Source organism: Atractosteus spatula, chromosome 21 (genome assembly GCF_055471065.1).
Source record: "Atractosteus spatula isolate fAtrSpa1 chromosome 21, fAtrSpa1.hap1, whole genome shotgun sequence".
Classification (NCBI taxonomy): domain Eukaryota; kingdom Metazoa; phylum Chordata; class Actinopteri; order Semionotiformes; family Lepisosteidae; genus Atractosteus; species Atractosteus spatula.
In genome coordinates, this window is record NC_142726.1 from 4,741,306 (window position 1) to 4,757,180 (window position 15,875).

Sequence of the window (15,875 nt, forward strand, 5' to 3'; positions counted from 1 at the left end):
TTGTCAAGCAGGAGAAGATACAGTACATTATGCATCTCTGTTATTGCTCTCTGAAAAGAGCCCATCCATAAGTAAAATTAATTTCAAAACTCCTTACAATACAAATATTGTGATAACTTACAAGGAGCTGAGGGTGATCGATTACCTCAAAGCTTTTAGAACTATGCCAGCCATAAATCTGTTGCCATTTAGTATATTGTTCTAATTCTTTTAAGAAGAAGAAACAAAGCTTGTTAGATGTACACTAAGGCTGATCTAACCTAAAGGAAACCAGTAATTCAATTTAAGTAATTTAATCAGGAAAACTTCAGAAAACGCCTTTTTTACAAAACAATATTTTTGTTTTAAAACTTGACTTTAAAAAACCTGAAAGCATCTTAAGGTTTATCTAGAGTTATGGAGCCTGGTGGCAACATCATACAAAAATATTTTCTTAGGCACATATTCTGCATATCATAAAACAGTAAACACAGCCTTTGAAATAATTAATATTTAATCCCTCGTCAGCAGTATCTTCCCCCCCAAATGTGTCAATGTCTAACGCTTACATGCTGGAAAAAGTGATTTCTTGGCATAATGAACTCCAGTCTTGGAAAGCTCTAGACCTCTGAGGCTGTTTTTTAATTAATCAAAATAGACATTGGACAAATAAAACGGGTCTTGGGTTAAATCTCTATGTGTATCTTGAAATTATTCAGTTGTGATCAGATGAGAAAAGATGAAGATTTAATTAAAAAAACATGTCTGATGCCCTGGAAACAGAAATTGTATTTTTTGAGTATAGGTCAAGGGATGTGAACCTCTGTTGTGCAGCTGGAACACAGACAGAAAGCCTTCAGAATAAACAGCTGGATGGATCAAGCACCATCAGTGCCAACATGGCGAAGACGTTTTAATTACACAGAAATGTGTTGGGCTGTCACACAGCATCATCATTGGCTATTACCAGGTACAGCTCGAACAGGTTCAATTAAGCTGATGTAATACATGCATCTCCTTCTAAATACCTTTGGAAAAAGATCTTCCATTAGCAGGTCCACAGCATGTCAGAGTAAATTGCATACCGCTTTCCACATTATCATTTAATGTTTCTTTATGTAACACAGCTGTGAAAGAAAATGATACGACCCTCAATCAAAAGTTATTTTTGATCAAGATCAAAAAAGCGAAACTACCAAAATACCTGAAATAATACGAGCAAATAAGTGAATTAACTCTTAAGAGACATTAAGGTGTGCATGTTTCAATGCATATATAATAAGAGCGGACAGATGTACAAAGTGAAGGGTGAAAATCAGTTAAAGGATTTAATATAGAAATCAAGGTTTTTATTGCAATATTATCATAGTTTCAGAAGGTAATAAAATGTCTTCCCAAAAACCATAAAACACTAGCACACCCCTTTTGAGACGTACGTTCAAGAAAAAGCAACAAGACAAATCTAATTATCTCGGTGGAAAGTACCTTGGTTAGTAGCTAAAACGAATGTGTACTTTTTCTGTAGGCAAGAAAGGGGTTCATTTAAGTGAACAGGGCTGCAAGATGTCACTGGTCTTCAGAAACTGAATATTTAACTGAATATTGGTCATGGAAACCAGCTGTACGATGGCTCAGATTCTGAACTGAACTGGCCACACATGAAGACAATCCTTCTTCAGTACGCGTTAGTTTTGTCTCACCCTCCAAGAGCAAACAGGGCAGGACTGTACAGTACATGCTATGCTGCAGAAAAGGAAAGACAGCTGAGAAGACGCAAACAGACAGCAGACACTGGGAAAAAAACAGTGAGCAGGAGTCCATCAGAAACTGTGTGGTCAGATAAATGTAAGGCTCATCAATAACATCAAGCTCTGAATCATAACATCTGCAGAGTATAATAAAGGAAGCTTGAATGCATGATGGCTAGGACATGCTTCCATCTATTCAGATCAGACTGGTTCACCCTAATGTTGTTGAAGTATATGCTTGTTTCTGAAGTATATGCTTGCTGAAATAAACATTAAAGCATTGCTGTTGTTTCAAAATAAGCACAACTTTAGAAAGTTTCCAAGTGGGGGAATATTCACCGAGCCACGTGTTTTTGGCATCTGGCTTGATTACTTTGATGACTAAGTTTTTATCCTATTTTTTTTTCTTATCTGCTCGACTGTGGCAACCTGATGATATTAGCCATTTCCCACTTCATTTGAGACAGTGCAAGGAGATGCTGCTTAACTATTTGCTCTGACCGAATACTGTAACTGTTGTTGCAAACAAAAAAAACAGGTTCAGGGCTGAAAACAAAACAAACCTAGTTAAACAGTTCATTTATTCTAATCAAGAGAATTACAGCTGTATATTGTCTACAACATATTACACCCAGAGCTCTAACTCCTCATGGTAAAAAGTTTTTTTTTGGTTCAATCATTGTATAAATCAAAGTTTTGCATGAACTGGTCCTGATCATTTTGTGTTCTGTAAACATCTTTGTCTGAAAGCAATCCTTCTGACCCCAGATCTCTCTCTGGCATTTGAAGACAACAATATGACAATGATGTTCAAGCTCAAGCTGGTAAGAGCAGCTTCAGTGATCGCCTGGAGATACCTCATGCCCCATTTGAAGGTGATTACACAGTGACCATGTCATGATTATGCTTTAGTTTGGTAAAACAGATTCCATGCTTGCTTAACCTTTTGAAATATGACAAACTGACAAAAGTCATTCAAAATGTCTTTCAGGGTCTCCAGTACAGTGCTGTTTTTGCTTTCCTATTATTTGAAAGGCATTACTGCAGTTTGACAAATTTGGATGAGCTATAAGTTTAGAATAACTCTCATGGAAGAGAAATAGAAAAATATGTTACAATACTTAAAAATACCACAAAATTCCATCTAAAAACATTTTAAAATCTATACTATATTTTAAAGCAAATATATTTGGATTTGGATAGTTTAAAAAATGGAAAATTAGCATACATTACCTTCTAAGATCATTTTAATTTTACATCTCTTTTCATCTACCCATTGATACATTTTCAATCCACGTGACCTGATGAAGGTCTATCTCCTTTAATTTTCATATTAATAATGAAAATCAAATCACAAGGCACCTCAGAGGAAAAGAGCATTATATTTTAATAAATATGCCAATGCATGCTTGAAATACAGTAAAGTAACTGTAAATACAAATAAAGCTTTTAAATGTGTTTCTCAACATGTTTTAGTCTCCTTTTTAAAATGAAAAACACATATTTGTAAATGTATTTTCAAAATATTTTTAGATTTCCTTTTCAAATTGTTAGAACCCTATTGCTCAGCAATACACAAAGGATTTAATTACAGGAGCACCAGCGAGATGATTTCATTGTTCTAAAAAAAAAGCTGCAGAGACCTGTTCTATCCTAATTCCTCCAGCAAGTTACTCTTAATGATACAAACTAGACAGGCTGACCTTTAGCTGCCTGTAGGTTGTTTTAAAGCTTGTTCATACACTGCGATGCACTGCAAAATGTGTTAAGCGGGGCTACCAGCTGACATATTTATTAAACACTGATTCCCATTTTTATCTCCGACAGCCATTGAATCCCAGCTAGTTGCTCACATTACCAGTAAACAGTAATGCTCTGCAGGCGACAGCAATTAAGGCTCTGACTCAGAAGCTGGAGGAGAAACCTCAGCCCCAGTCAAGGAGTCTCTCTCACCGCTGTTCCAAGCTCTGTCTGCGTTTCAGAAATGATTGGAAAAACGTTCTGCGATGTCGGGCAGCCCGGTTCTTTCCCAGCTTCCAGAGGTTTGAAAAATAATAACAGCCCATTGATAAGTAGGGCTGTTGAGAATCAAGAGAAGACGTAATGACCAAAGCAACCATCAATGTGTCAGACTTGGGATGCAGACCCCTTGGTTTTCCAGCTGTTGCAATATCCTCACATATGGAAAAGGAATTGGGGTTTTTTTTCAAACTTTTTTGTTGTATACATGCCCTAGCATGTGATTTTAAACATAATTATGTCTTCAGCATACAAATTTCTCTTGTACCCTTTAATGCATGGCAGAGTTTTTTTTATTATTTTTGGCTGGCCTGCTTTAGAGGAGATTTGAAGCAGACTCCTTAATGAAAAAGTAAAGGATGCTGTGGGTCTGATTCTTCATTACTGATTCTATGTTTCCTTTCTGTTCATAAAACCGATCCACCGACTGAGAGCACTAAGAGTTTTATGTCTAAGAGCATCCTGTGTCACAAGTGCAGAGCAGCAAAAATAACCGCTCATGTAAATGAGACTATGGTATTCTGTATAAAAACCTAAGCTTTAAGTTACACTATTAATATCAAAAAGGTTTGAAAAGCAGTTGTAAGGGTTTCTTTCTGCTGTATTTAATCACGGAAAATGTAGGATTTAAGTCAGTTTTGCACTAAAGGCTGTTTACTAGAGTTTTAAAGCATGACACTACAGTTTTAACAAGCCTCTTTAATCATGCAGAGCATGCATGAGTATTAATCAGATCAGCCTGTCGGTATGATTCTCATACCAGCACATGAGGGATTGAGACAGCACACTCTCCTCCAAAATGTACTATAATGTACTATAAGAACCTAGTTTTTCTACTAACATTCACCTCCTTTCTTCTACACTACATGACCCGCAGTCTCCACAGGTGAGTTAGCATGACCCGGAGGGGTGATACAGCTGTAACTGATCACAATGTGAGATCACAGGTGCTCAGCAAAGACCCAGGCGCCACTTGTATATAGCAAGGCAAGGAATGAGCCTAGTTATTGATTGATCCAGCAAACCCTGCTCACATTCGTGAAGGCAAGCAGATTGGAAAGAAATGAGACTGAAAACATGGAATGGTCTTAGGCCTAGATGGAAATGTAAAGGTGAAATGAGGGCCACAACAATACTATACAGATTTTAGCATAGATCTCTCTAGCATACTATACTGTGCTTAATAATAAAATAGCTGACTTAACAGCAGAAAAGCTACATCACTTTAGCATATATAAGCTAAAGTTTCATAATATACTTCCCTAAAATGTTGTCAATCACAACTGTATCACAGTTTGTCATTTCTAAAGCTTTAAGTAATTTAATTTAATTAGTTTACTGTTGTTGCTGAGAGATTCTATATGAATATTTTGCTTTTAACATGCTTGGTTCGAGGGACAACCAGTTTGACTTTTATTTTACTCAACTGAAAGTACTGCTGCAGGCTTTTACCTCACACAATGGGTTGTACTAATACAAATTCCTGATACCCCAGCTGCTGTGAGTTCGGGTTTTAAGACTGCTAAGGTATTTATCAATTCATCTCTCTACAGCTGCATTTTTATATACTTTTACTCGTTATCAGCTTTGCTGTAAAACCATTGTTAAAGCAAAGAGAGGCAACTACTTCCTTGCCAAACAAGTGCAGTTGACCATTATGCCAAGGAAGCTGAGCTAAAGAGAATCTTTTCCTAATAACACAAAATGTTTAACAGGAATCAGATCTGGCTGCAGGAAAATGGAAAAGGGGGGGATCTTGATTAGGAAATAAACCTTGTTTAACATCAAATATAAAAAACAAACCTTGTTCAAAATGATGATTATCCTCCTCTACTCACGGATAATCCCAGTTGATTTAAGAGAAATGTATTAATTTTCTCTTAAAAAAACAAATCTCTTGATAGCACCAAAAACGTTTTTTTATAAACATTATATATACTATACATACGGTACATTTCTTTTCCTGCAGATGTCAAGAAATGAAAACTTGAATTAACTAAAACTCAAGCTTATGCAGTCATACAAACTGGAAAGCCCAGGTTTACATTACAGATTTAAATATTTATACATTTGCCTATCAAGATTCCCACATCTTGGCAGCAAATCAGCAGAGATCACAGTGCAATGCAATTTACCCATAATGTCATACACTCTGGATACTAATGGAGATGATAGCTGCCATGCACACCACAATCCTAAGTTTATTTAAGGCTTTCTGCAGATGGAATAACTCAGGGTTTGAGGGTTCAATGTGATGAATATTCTTCTTATGCATCACAATGGTGGAATGTTGGACTTAAGAATAGAGGCATTGCTTTGGTCTTGGGAGTCTCCACATACAGAAGCAATCCTACTCCACAAGACTAGGGTAGGAATTATTTTCAACCTCAATGTTGTTGCAACGTTTAATAATGTATTTCACGAAGGAACAAGAAAGAAAAGACCTATGTTGGACACAACGGAACACAGCTGGATGAGATCCATTCGAAAATAAAAGGCTGCTTTCATGGTCATGGTAGCCTGTCCTGTGTTCACACTTCACAGTGCTTGAGGAGCTGTAATCCACCATCCGTTGTTTTGATCAAGGGGCTTTTTACGTACTGATGAGAGGGTGGGTGGCTCCTGAGTAACCCATTCATTAAAGTTCTCCCACTGGAGTGCAGAACTGACCTTCCACCAGTCTACCGTGGGCTGGAACCCTGCGGGGACTGGTGGGAGAGGAGGGGGAGCTAAAATGTGCAACATACTAGTTCAGCCTCATCCAGAGTGTAGTGTTTGGTCATGATGATAATAAATCTTAAAGGACAGCCCCAGGCACTCAGATCGAAAGAACATAATTTTTTTGAGCTAAGGACCAAGGGAAAGTTTGCAGGTTGAGACGAGGACACCATAAACAATGAATAATCCCAGCTCTGTATGTCCCAGATGAGACCCACCACAAGAATACATGCACTGTAAGAGGAAAAGGGGATCTGCAAAGAAGATGTTGACTGTTCTTTCATGTTTTCCTCTGTCCACCAGCTGCTTCTCTCCTCTTCAGCTCCAATAAAACATGATGATGGCTCACAAATACGTGAAGTAAGACCTTTCACAGCTCCTCCAGGTTCTCTGATCTGTTGTGTGTTTGCAGCTGACACTTTCGATCCTGCTAAACTCCAATGACTGGCTGTGGGATGAAGCTAATAGTTCCTGGATTTAAATAAAAACCAGGTGTTTACAAAGATTTCTTTTACAGTTTCAACTGTCTATGCTGTGTTTTTATTGGAGTCATATGGGCCTTTTTTCCTGCTGCATAAAAAGCCAATCACAAAAGCAGTAAAAAGTGGTTTGGATCACATAGTCACGGTCTACTTTAAGGTGATCTGATATACAGCATACAAGGGGGAAGACAATGGCAGTAGTACATAAGATTAAACAATACTGAGACATGTCAAATTTTCCTGTTTCCCCAGCAGGGCATGGCAAAGGTAGGGATGCCTGAAAAATCAAGAGCCAAGTTCCATGCGTGTGTTAAATCACTGTGCCGCACTGTGAGCATGCATAGTTTCCACTGGACATAACGTGTGATGTTTTACATTTCATCCGCACTTCCACATGTTTGCAATGTTCAAATGGGAGGCCTGAGGAGAGCTGCCTTCAAAAAGTACAGCATGGCATGACATGATGTCAGCCACCATCTAGAACAAATTCCAACTTATTTTTCACCTAACGCTTTTATCTTGACTGACTTACTGTACACACATTGTACACAATGTGACAATAGTCGCATTGTTTTGCTAAAATAATAATAATTTGTATCCATTTTAAAAAGCTGGCAAAACAATGTGAGCGACATATCTTGCTCAAGAGTACAACAGCAATGCCCCAGCTGGGGTGTGAACCTGCAGCCCTTCTGTTATGAGCCCAAAGCCCCTAATCGCTACTTCATGCTCAGGCCTTGACCGTACAGCCCGAGCAGTGGAAGTTTCTCTGTACCCTACAGGGCCCATGCAGGGTGCAATGTCAGCCAGAGGATCTAATTGTTTACACTTATATAGCGTTTTTCTGGACTCTCCACTCAAAGCTCTTTACAGGTAATGGGGATCCCCACCACCACCACCAGTGTGCAGCCCCACCTGGATGATGCGACGCCAGTACCCTCCCCACACACCAGCTATCGGTGGGGAGGAGAACGGAGTGATGAAGCCAATTCAAAGACAGGGATTATTAGGAGGCCATGATTGGTAAGGGCCAATGGGAAATTTGGCCAGGACGCCGGGGTTACACCCCTATTCTTTTCAAGAAACACCCTGGGGTTTTTAATGAACACAGACAGTCAGGACCTTGGTTCATTCGAAGGACGGCGTCTTTTTACAGTGTAGTGTCCCCGTCACTAAACTGAGGCATTAGGTCCACAAAGACCTCAGGGTGAGCGCACCCTGCTGGCCCCGCTAACACCTCTTCCAGCAGCAACCTTAGTTTTTCCCAGGAGGTCTCCCATCCAGGTACTGACCAGGCTCACACCAGCTGAGCTTCAGTGGGGTGCCAGTTGTGAGTTGCAGGGTGACATGGCTGCCGATCTGAACAGAACTCCGTACCTGTGCCCGAGAAGGAGGAGGTGGCCGGGGTCCTCCGGGAAAAGCTCTTGACCGCCAGGCTCTGACCGCGCTGTTTCCGTCTCCACGCCGTCCGGCACTTGGAATCGATGCTCTGCTTGATGCGGTACCAGTCCGACTCTGTGATGCCAAACTTGTAGAACAGGTGGCCTGACAGCAAACGAGAAGGAGGAAGGAGTTGGGTGCCGACTCGAGTGTTTTATTTCGAGGGTGCTCCTCAAATGATAATTTTCTATTCCAGGTGCACTGTGGGCCAACAAAACTGGGATTTCAAATCCAAATGGAACCAACCAATGGGGGAACACAACCTCATGTGCAAAAACATTAAACTCCAGAGGGCAGCACTGTGGCTCAGAATGAACCAGAACTGAGTCAAAACACATCAAAGTTCATCCATCCTTCTGTAAACACACATTCCTTTTGTTTGCAAAGTGTCATTAAATTGTTTTTCTTAAAAAGCTACTGATCATTCCGGAAACTCTGGTAGTTTGTAGTTTTGAATGCTTAATATATATGGATAAAGAAAAACACATTCTAAACTCAAGTTCCGTAGATGTATTGGCAATTTTTGCAGATTAAAAATGTGCAAATGGCCTTTATAAAAACTTCAGAAATTTAGTATATTCATATGGCATTAATTAAGGTACATTCATGCACTCATCTATTTTCTAACCACTTTATCCAATACAGGGTCGCTGGAAAATAAAGTTTCAAACGTCATAGTAACCAACCTACACTATAACGATAAATGTTAACCACCTAAAACATTTCAGAAAAAATCGATTACCAGTTGTCATATTATACATTAAGCGAAGTTTTGCGAGCCTTAAACTAATGTTAGACTGATGTATGACTGATGTGTGTATTTTACAAGTGAAAACATGAATAGCAAAACTACAGCTCGATCCATCCGATGATCTTCATCGACACACGCTGCCAAGTTTCTGAAACCAGGATTAGTGTTCCCCTTATTTGACCTCTGTGTGGTCTCAATAGATTCAAAATGATTTGGGTTTACTGGGCTATAGACCTACAGAGGTAAATCAAAGCACATCAAGCTCTTCCTCACCAGAAATAACTGTAAAAACAAAAAAACACCTGTAGACCAACAATTTGGCACAGCCCCCTAAAATGCAAGATGTCATCTAAAAAGACCCGAACTATGTCACTATAGCTGCCTTGAGATCTCTGTAAAACAAAATGGATTTTACAACTGGGGATTAAGAAGTGATGCACAATTTCCAGAGACATTTATTTCATCCTCATAATTTACTGTCACTGTGATAAAGACTGGCTCGTTTGAGAGTTTGTAATGTCTTACAGAGGAGCCAAAGTAAACCTACAAGCACACTGCTGGGCAGAGCAGTACTACAAAATAAGAAGAAACACTTTCAAGTGCTTTGGCTTTCCATGTTAATATGAGCCATGTAACCAACGGAACGATAAAGTTCTAGAAAAATGTCTAAACGCAAAAAACTTAAGGAGCAAAATACCTGGGACAATGTTAAACTATAAAGTTGCACTTCATACACTGAAAATAGCTTAACTGGGAGGAAGAGATTCTATGATTTGCATTCTGTGCATTTCAGCTTCATCAAGCTTCATCAATATCAAGGCAATATTTTTGAAAAGTAAATTTGATAAAACAGCTAAATGTAACACTGATCCTTTATTCCAAAGTGTTGTCATTCAATTATACATGTTAACCACACAAGACTTTGAAACACTTAAAAATCTGGAATTTGTTTTCCACCTGCGGTGACAGCATAGCATACCATGATGCATCAAGACTCCATTTTTTGTAATAACCGAACTGAAGGAAAGTGAGGAAAAGGCATGGTTCAAAAGCCATTTTGGAACTAAGTCAGAAAAAGATAAATAGCAAATGTACTGAGCTGTGTTGCCCTGGATGACTAACCTGACCATTTACTGGCAGCATTCTGGCAATTGTAAACCACCACTTTGGAAATCTCAGCTAATAATCTGTTATATTTTCTACCCAACTGAACACTGAGGTCTGGCTATTATTGAAGGATAGCTATCACACAGAATAATTATGAGAAATTCTAAACTCCTCACACCACCACAACTGTGAAACCTATTGGTCACTAACCAAGTATACTGAAGCTGCTAAGCATAAATGACAACGTGCTCTAAATAACATGAACACGAACATGCGAACAATAAGACATAAGCCTGCTCTTCTTTATGAAAACACCTAAACAAAAGATGTCTTTATAAGGGACGCCTGCTACAAGGAGTAAGAATAAACAGCTAAGAGTGCAGGAGTAATTGCTTTAGATAAACAAAGGCGTATTATGTCCATTTTCATTATACTGTACATGTAGATATTTCCAATGCACGTAGCTTGTTGATATGTTTAAGTGTGAGTTCCAGGACTAATCATAAAAACTATCAATATTTTTGTAGGCTGATTCTCACAAGTACTGGTTTGGACTCCTAACAGAATAGTAGAATGTAAATCAATAAATGCAGTATCTTCGCAGACTAACTGCTGTGTTGCTCCATCAGAAAGTGCAGCCTCCTCAATTCGTCTCATTACAGCTCATGGGAGAGCACTACAGTAGATAAGACCGTGCTCTGAGAACAGCCTTGTTTGGCTGCAATAGAGATTTCCAAATAACACTGTGCTACACTGTAGCCATAGCTATGCAGCACAATGACACAGAACATTTTCTTGTTGTGAATATATTCTCATTCTGTGTCTAGAAATGTTTTTTTCCTGTTTTTTTTACTTGTAGAAATTGTTGCCAGCATTAAGTATTTGTGCCTTGAAGCTAAAACAAGGTTATTCACTAATATATTAAATGCAATAAAATGATATCTATTTAACTATACTTATTCTTATTAAATATACTTATTACTACACTTATTGCTTCTAAAATAGCATATTATAAAATATAAATAGGGTGCTATATGAACAGCGATGTCTACAACTGTGCATTAAAACATGCAGTACCAGAACAGTGTGACATTATTGACACAAAATGTCTCAGTTCTGGGAGCTTACAATTGGGTGTAATAAACAACTTATGATCATACATGTACATAAACAGTAAAAGGATTAGTATTAATAAACCTGAAGAAAGGGTTTATTTTGTGCATAGTGTGATAGGGTAGTACATTCAGATGAGTTGTTAGGTTGTTTGAACTACACTGCCCAGAGAAACGTAGGGAATGACCTGCACAAATTATGGTTTTGAATTCTTGGCTGTTAGAACGACAGGCACCACAGCTATTACATTTGCCCAGCTCACAGAGTTGTCTCCGTTTTGTTTGTGTTGCCCAATCAGCATCATTCTGGCCTTTCCTGTTGAAAAGTACTGGCTACTTATCTAGGCACATGACAGGCACACTTGGTGTTACATCCGGTATGAACAGGGCTTGTCAACCAGTGAAAATCCAACAGCCAGGCTGGCTGATGACTGATGAAGACTGGTCCTGCAGTAGCAGGTTAGCCAGGGCTGAATTAACTGCTCTGACACTAGATTAAAGCCAGAGACACTCACAGGAAATTGATATTCCCTATAAAACACGATCAACTAGTAAAGATGATTGTATTTTATTAATTTCCTCTCTTTAAAAACTATATGCACTTATTTCTGATCTAATCAGTTGCCTGATTAAATCCTTTCTGCCTGACACTTGAACTTGTTAACACTGACACATCCTGATATGTTATTTACATTCTATCAATTGTTTCTTTAACTGTTTTGTCCTCTATGCAACTTTGGTGTAATTTTCTCCGCTAAGTTGTGATTGTGAATAACAATTTGTTTTCGGCTGACTTTATCTGGTTCAATAAAAGAATATTACATTAAACATATGAAGCTGTGTCCACGTATTACACAAAGACTAAGACTAAAACAAGGTATGTAGCCAAAAAACGGGTTTATATTTCTTTTATCAAGCCATTAAAATCATCTCAAATTCTCTTCCGCTTTCTTCACACTATCAGTGATATGTGAGGTCTGCATGGAGACCACAGATGAAAATATTTTAGGTTAAATGATGTTAAAAACTGGTGAGAGGATGAGGCAAAAGAGTGGATTCCAATTTAACACCCTCTACCACCCAACTAACATATTTCTTCCAAAGGGAAGACAGCATATGAATAGACTGAGATTTGTCAAAAAAAAATTAAAAGGGGGAAAACAAGAAAAAAAAAGTCGTAGAGAACTCCAAAATAAACCATAGACATCCGCTGCTAATTTAGATATCAGGACACGGTTTGGTTAATTCCATGTTATTTTAACCGTTAAATGAGTTCTGTCGCTGGAAACATGAAATTACTACCTCTGTTTATTTCGTTTGTGTCTAATTTTCAAGCCAAGCAATTCCTTAGCAATAAATTTAGTTTTTTTTAAGAAAGCTTGTCTTAACTAAACTCCAACCTGTTGATATTGGCACAGAGAACAGGTGAACTGTACAGTGTATTTACACAGGAACGGCAGGACTGACAGTGTCAGTCACAGTAGATTAATCTGTTCTGCTGGGGTGGGGGTGCTGTCTTTATCTGGGCATGAAATATTCACCTTGGTACAGCGTTCCACGTGAAAACATTATTATAATTTATCATTATATGCCTGTAAAGCATCTCTAAATTAATGCAAAAACCTACATCATTCAAAAACAGACTTTTATATTTTATATCTCTGCCAAAAGAAGATTCAGTTTGCTGATGGTGGTTCCATTGAAATAACGCTAAGTTTCAACATCTGTATCTGGAAAAAAACAGTATGTCAATTTTGACAGGAAAGATATTCAAAAGCTTTAATTAGTTATGATTTTTAGGGGTTTTTTTTGTTTCCATTAACTAGAATGAATTAAAGAATTCATAATTCCAGCTTACATTTATTTTTCTCAATTCACAAAAATGGTGAAATGGACACTATGTAACACTAGAGTTGTACCTTTTGAATATTAAATCATAAGCCCATCATGAACATGCAATATTTTTTGTGTCTTATATGAAGCTCTAACAACAAATTCACATACATGATCACTATGCACAACACAGAGTGAGTAGAGCTCACCTCTGAAATAAATTAGAAAAAGAAACTTTAGATATGATTTAGATAACCAGTGGCATGGTGGCACAGCGGTTAGCATAGCTGTCTCCTGGGACGTTTTGTGTTCCCCCTTGTTCATGTGGGTTTCCTCTGGGTGCTCCGGTTTCCTCCCACAGTCGAAAGACATAATAGTAGGCTAACTAGCTAACTGGCAAGTGTGTGCATGTCTGCCTGGTGATGGACTAGCATCCTGTCTGGGGTGCATCCTAAATTCACCCTCTGATTTCCAGGAGAGACTCTGGCACCCCTGAATTGAATAAAGTGGTTAGAAAATGGACGGATGGCTTCAATAATTTCTACTCAAAAATCATCGTGAAATTTGGGGATTTAACTGTGAAAAACCTTTGTTTCAGTGTCATTCCAGCACTGTTCTACTAAATGTAGGGTAACTGTTTCGGCCAGAGTTCCCAGTTCCCAGAGATTAACCACAAACTTAAGAAACAGCTTTGATTCGTTTGGGGCAGTTTTGCATAAAAACATGTGACAGAAACAAATTTCCATCTCATTCAGTCACATTTAAATCCACAGTCACCACATATAGTAATTCTAGCACCTTTTAAGTATTCAAGAATAACTTAAGAACTTTAGAATTCAGGAATAAACCAAACCACCATTTTGCAAAGCAGCCTTTCACAGCCATTCTGTTTATGTTTTTTTTCCTGTTACTAGGAGGCCAGCTTTCTCACCGTCTGACCAGTTCTTGCAAAAAAAATCCAGTTTTTGACAAATCCCTTCAGTCTGTTGCATAAAAGTTTCCTTTATGAATTGCCCTTGCCGTGCAGAGCATTTTCTGGATACTGATCTAATCAGGGGCGACAGACCAAATAATAGAGGCTCTGTCTCTTTAAGAAACAGGAGGCTGTCTATCGCGATGCACCGTTACCTAACTCACTATCCCACTTTCTGCGGACGACCAGCAGGAATCCTTCTGCCTGGCAACACCCAGCTAAAGCCAAAGCAAACACCCTTGTGAGTCAACAACCAGCTTTCAGTCCTTCCCCTAGAAGCCTGTGGGTTTGGACGCAATAGGTGGCTCAAGAATACGGACAGGGCATCAATACACTTTCAGTTTTCCGAAGACTGTTATTTCAGGCATCTCTGGCTAAATGCAGTTCCATCCCCAACACTTTTCGACAGCATTCGAAATTGCCTGCGGGTCTCACGTAGGCCCCTGCAGTGATCACAGCTAATACTCTGCTCGTCACGGGGTGGAGAAGAAATTTATCGGAGCCAAATAAGGACTGGAAAGTTTTACTTTTTGCTCTCATACTTGCCTCGGCCGGGATTATAAATGTATCTGTCACCACCAGTGTTTTCAACAAACTACCATCAGTCATCCAGTTACAGACTAGGTTCATTCAGGTTCATTCAGTTGTTCTGGAGAGGATCTGAAATGCAGCTGAAAGATAAAGTCCTTCTCAAGCCTACACACACCCCACTATCTATAACATTAAGAGGGCTTAAGAGTACAAGACATTGTCTTGTTCCACCTCTGCTTTTAACCCCCAAATCTTGAAAACCATTTTGTACAACTGTTAACAAGAACAGTACTGTTCAAAAACAGTGTGTGAGAAAGGTCCAATTAGAATCCTAATGCAGCACAAACACAGGTTTTAAAAAAATGATATCCACCCAGTTTCAAAACAGCTTAGTCCAATAAAGGTTAAGAGTGAGACAGAATAAAATTAAAGACTTACAAGTCATGTCATGCACTTAAAGGGGAACAGTTTTTTTTCAGCAACAGAACTTCAATTTATGTTCAAATTGTACCAGCGTGCTCAAATTCTACTTTAAAGATCACATATTTGATACCACAGGTATTTCAGAGTGGTAAATGCAAGTTTGTATTTTGAGCACCAGGACGAAGGTGCCTGTTTTCTTAGGGGTATTTGTCAGCCCCAAAAATGAGCATTTCACACAACTTGTGTAGAGCCTTTTGGTTGTATCTGATTACACTGCGCCAGGACATGAATATGGGAAACTGACACCAGCTTGCAATATTAGGAAACCTCCTCATATGATTTCTAGTGCAGACAAATGAAAGGAAACGATAATGAAACTTAAATGGGTAACAAGATGCCTAAACTCAAATGTAAAATTAACAAGAAAGACACATCCATAGAAAACATACAAACATGAGACATATTCACATATCCATATGAAAGGGAATATGTCCCAGGTAGACTACAACTGATGATAGAACCAGCTGCTCAAGTTTTGTTTTGAGATGAGTAAATCCTGTAAATAGCAATAACCTACATTCAATCTGCCAGAATTATGCACGCTTTTTTCAACCCAGATGCAGACAGAGAAGGACTTGGAAGTCACCACTATATCAGTAATCAACAGGTGGTGACAACAGGCAAGAGAGTCCATTATCTTTGATTACTTAACACAGCTAAGAGGAAAGGTATTTTTGTTCCAACTTACAGTATACAGTA

General features: G+C 38.6%; 1 protein-coding gene across 1 annotated transcript in view; it reads right to left on the bottom strand.

Moving 5' to 3' along the window:
- The window catches only part of banp (BTG3 associated nuclear protein), a 127,760-nt gene that overhangs the window by 66,168 nt on the left and 45,717 nt on the right, over positions 1-15,875 (bottom strand). The window contains exon 8 of the mRNA XM_088938615.1: positions 8,324-8,491. Within this exon, the coding sequence (XP_088794741.1) occupies positions 8,324-8,491 (168 nt within the window). The remainder of the gene's footprint in view (positions 1-8,323; positions 8,492-15,875) is intronic.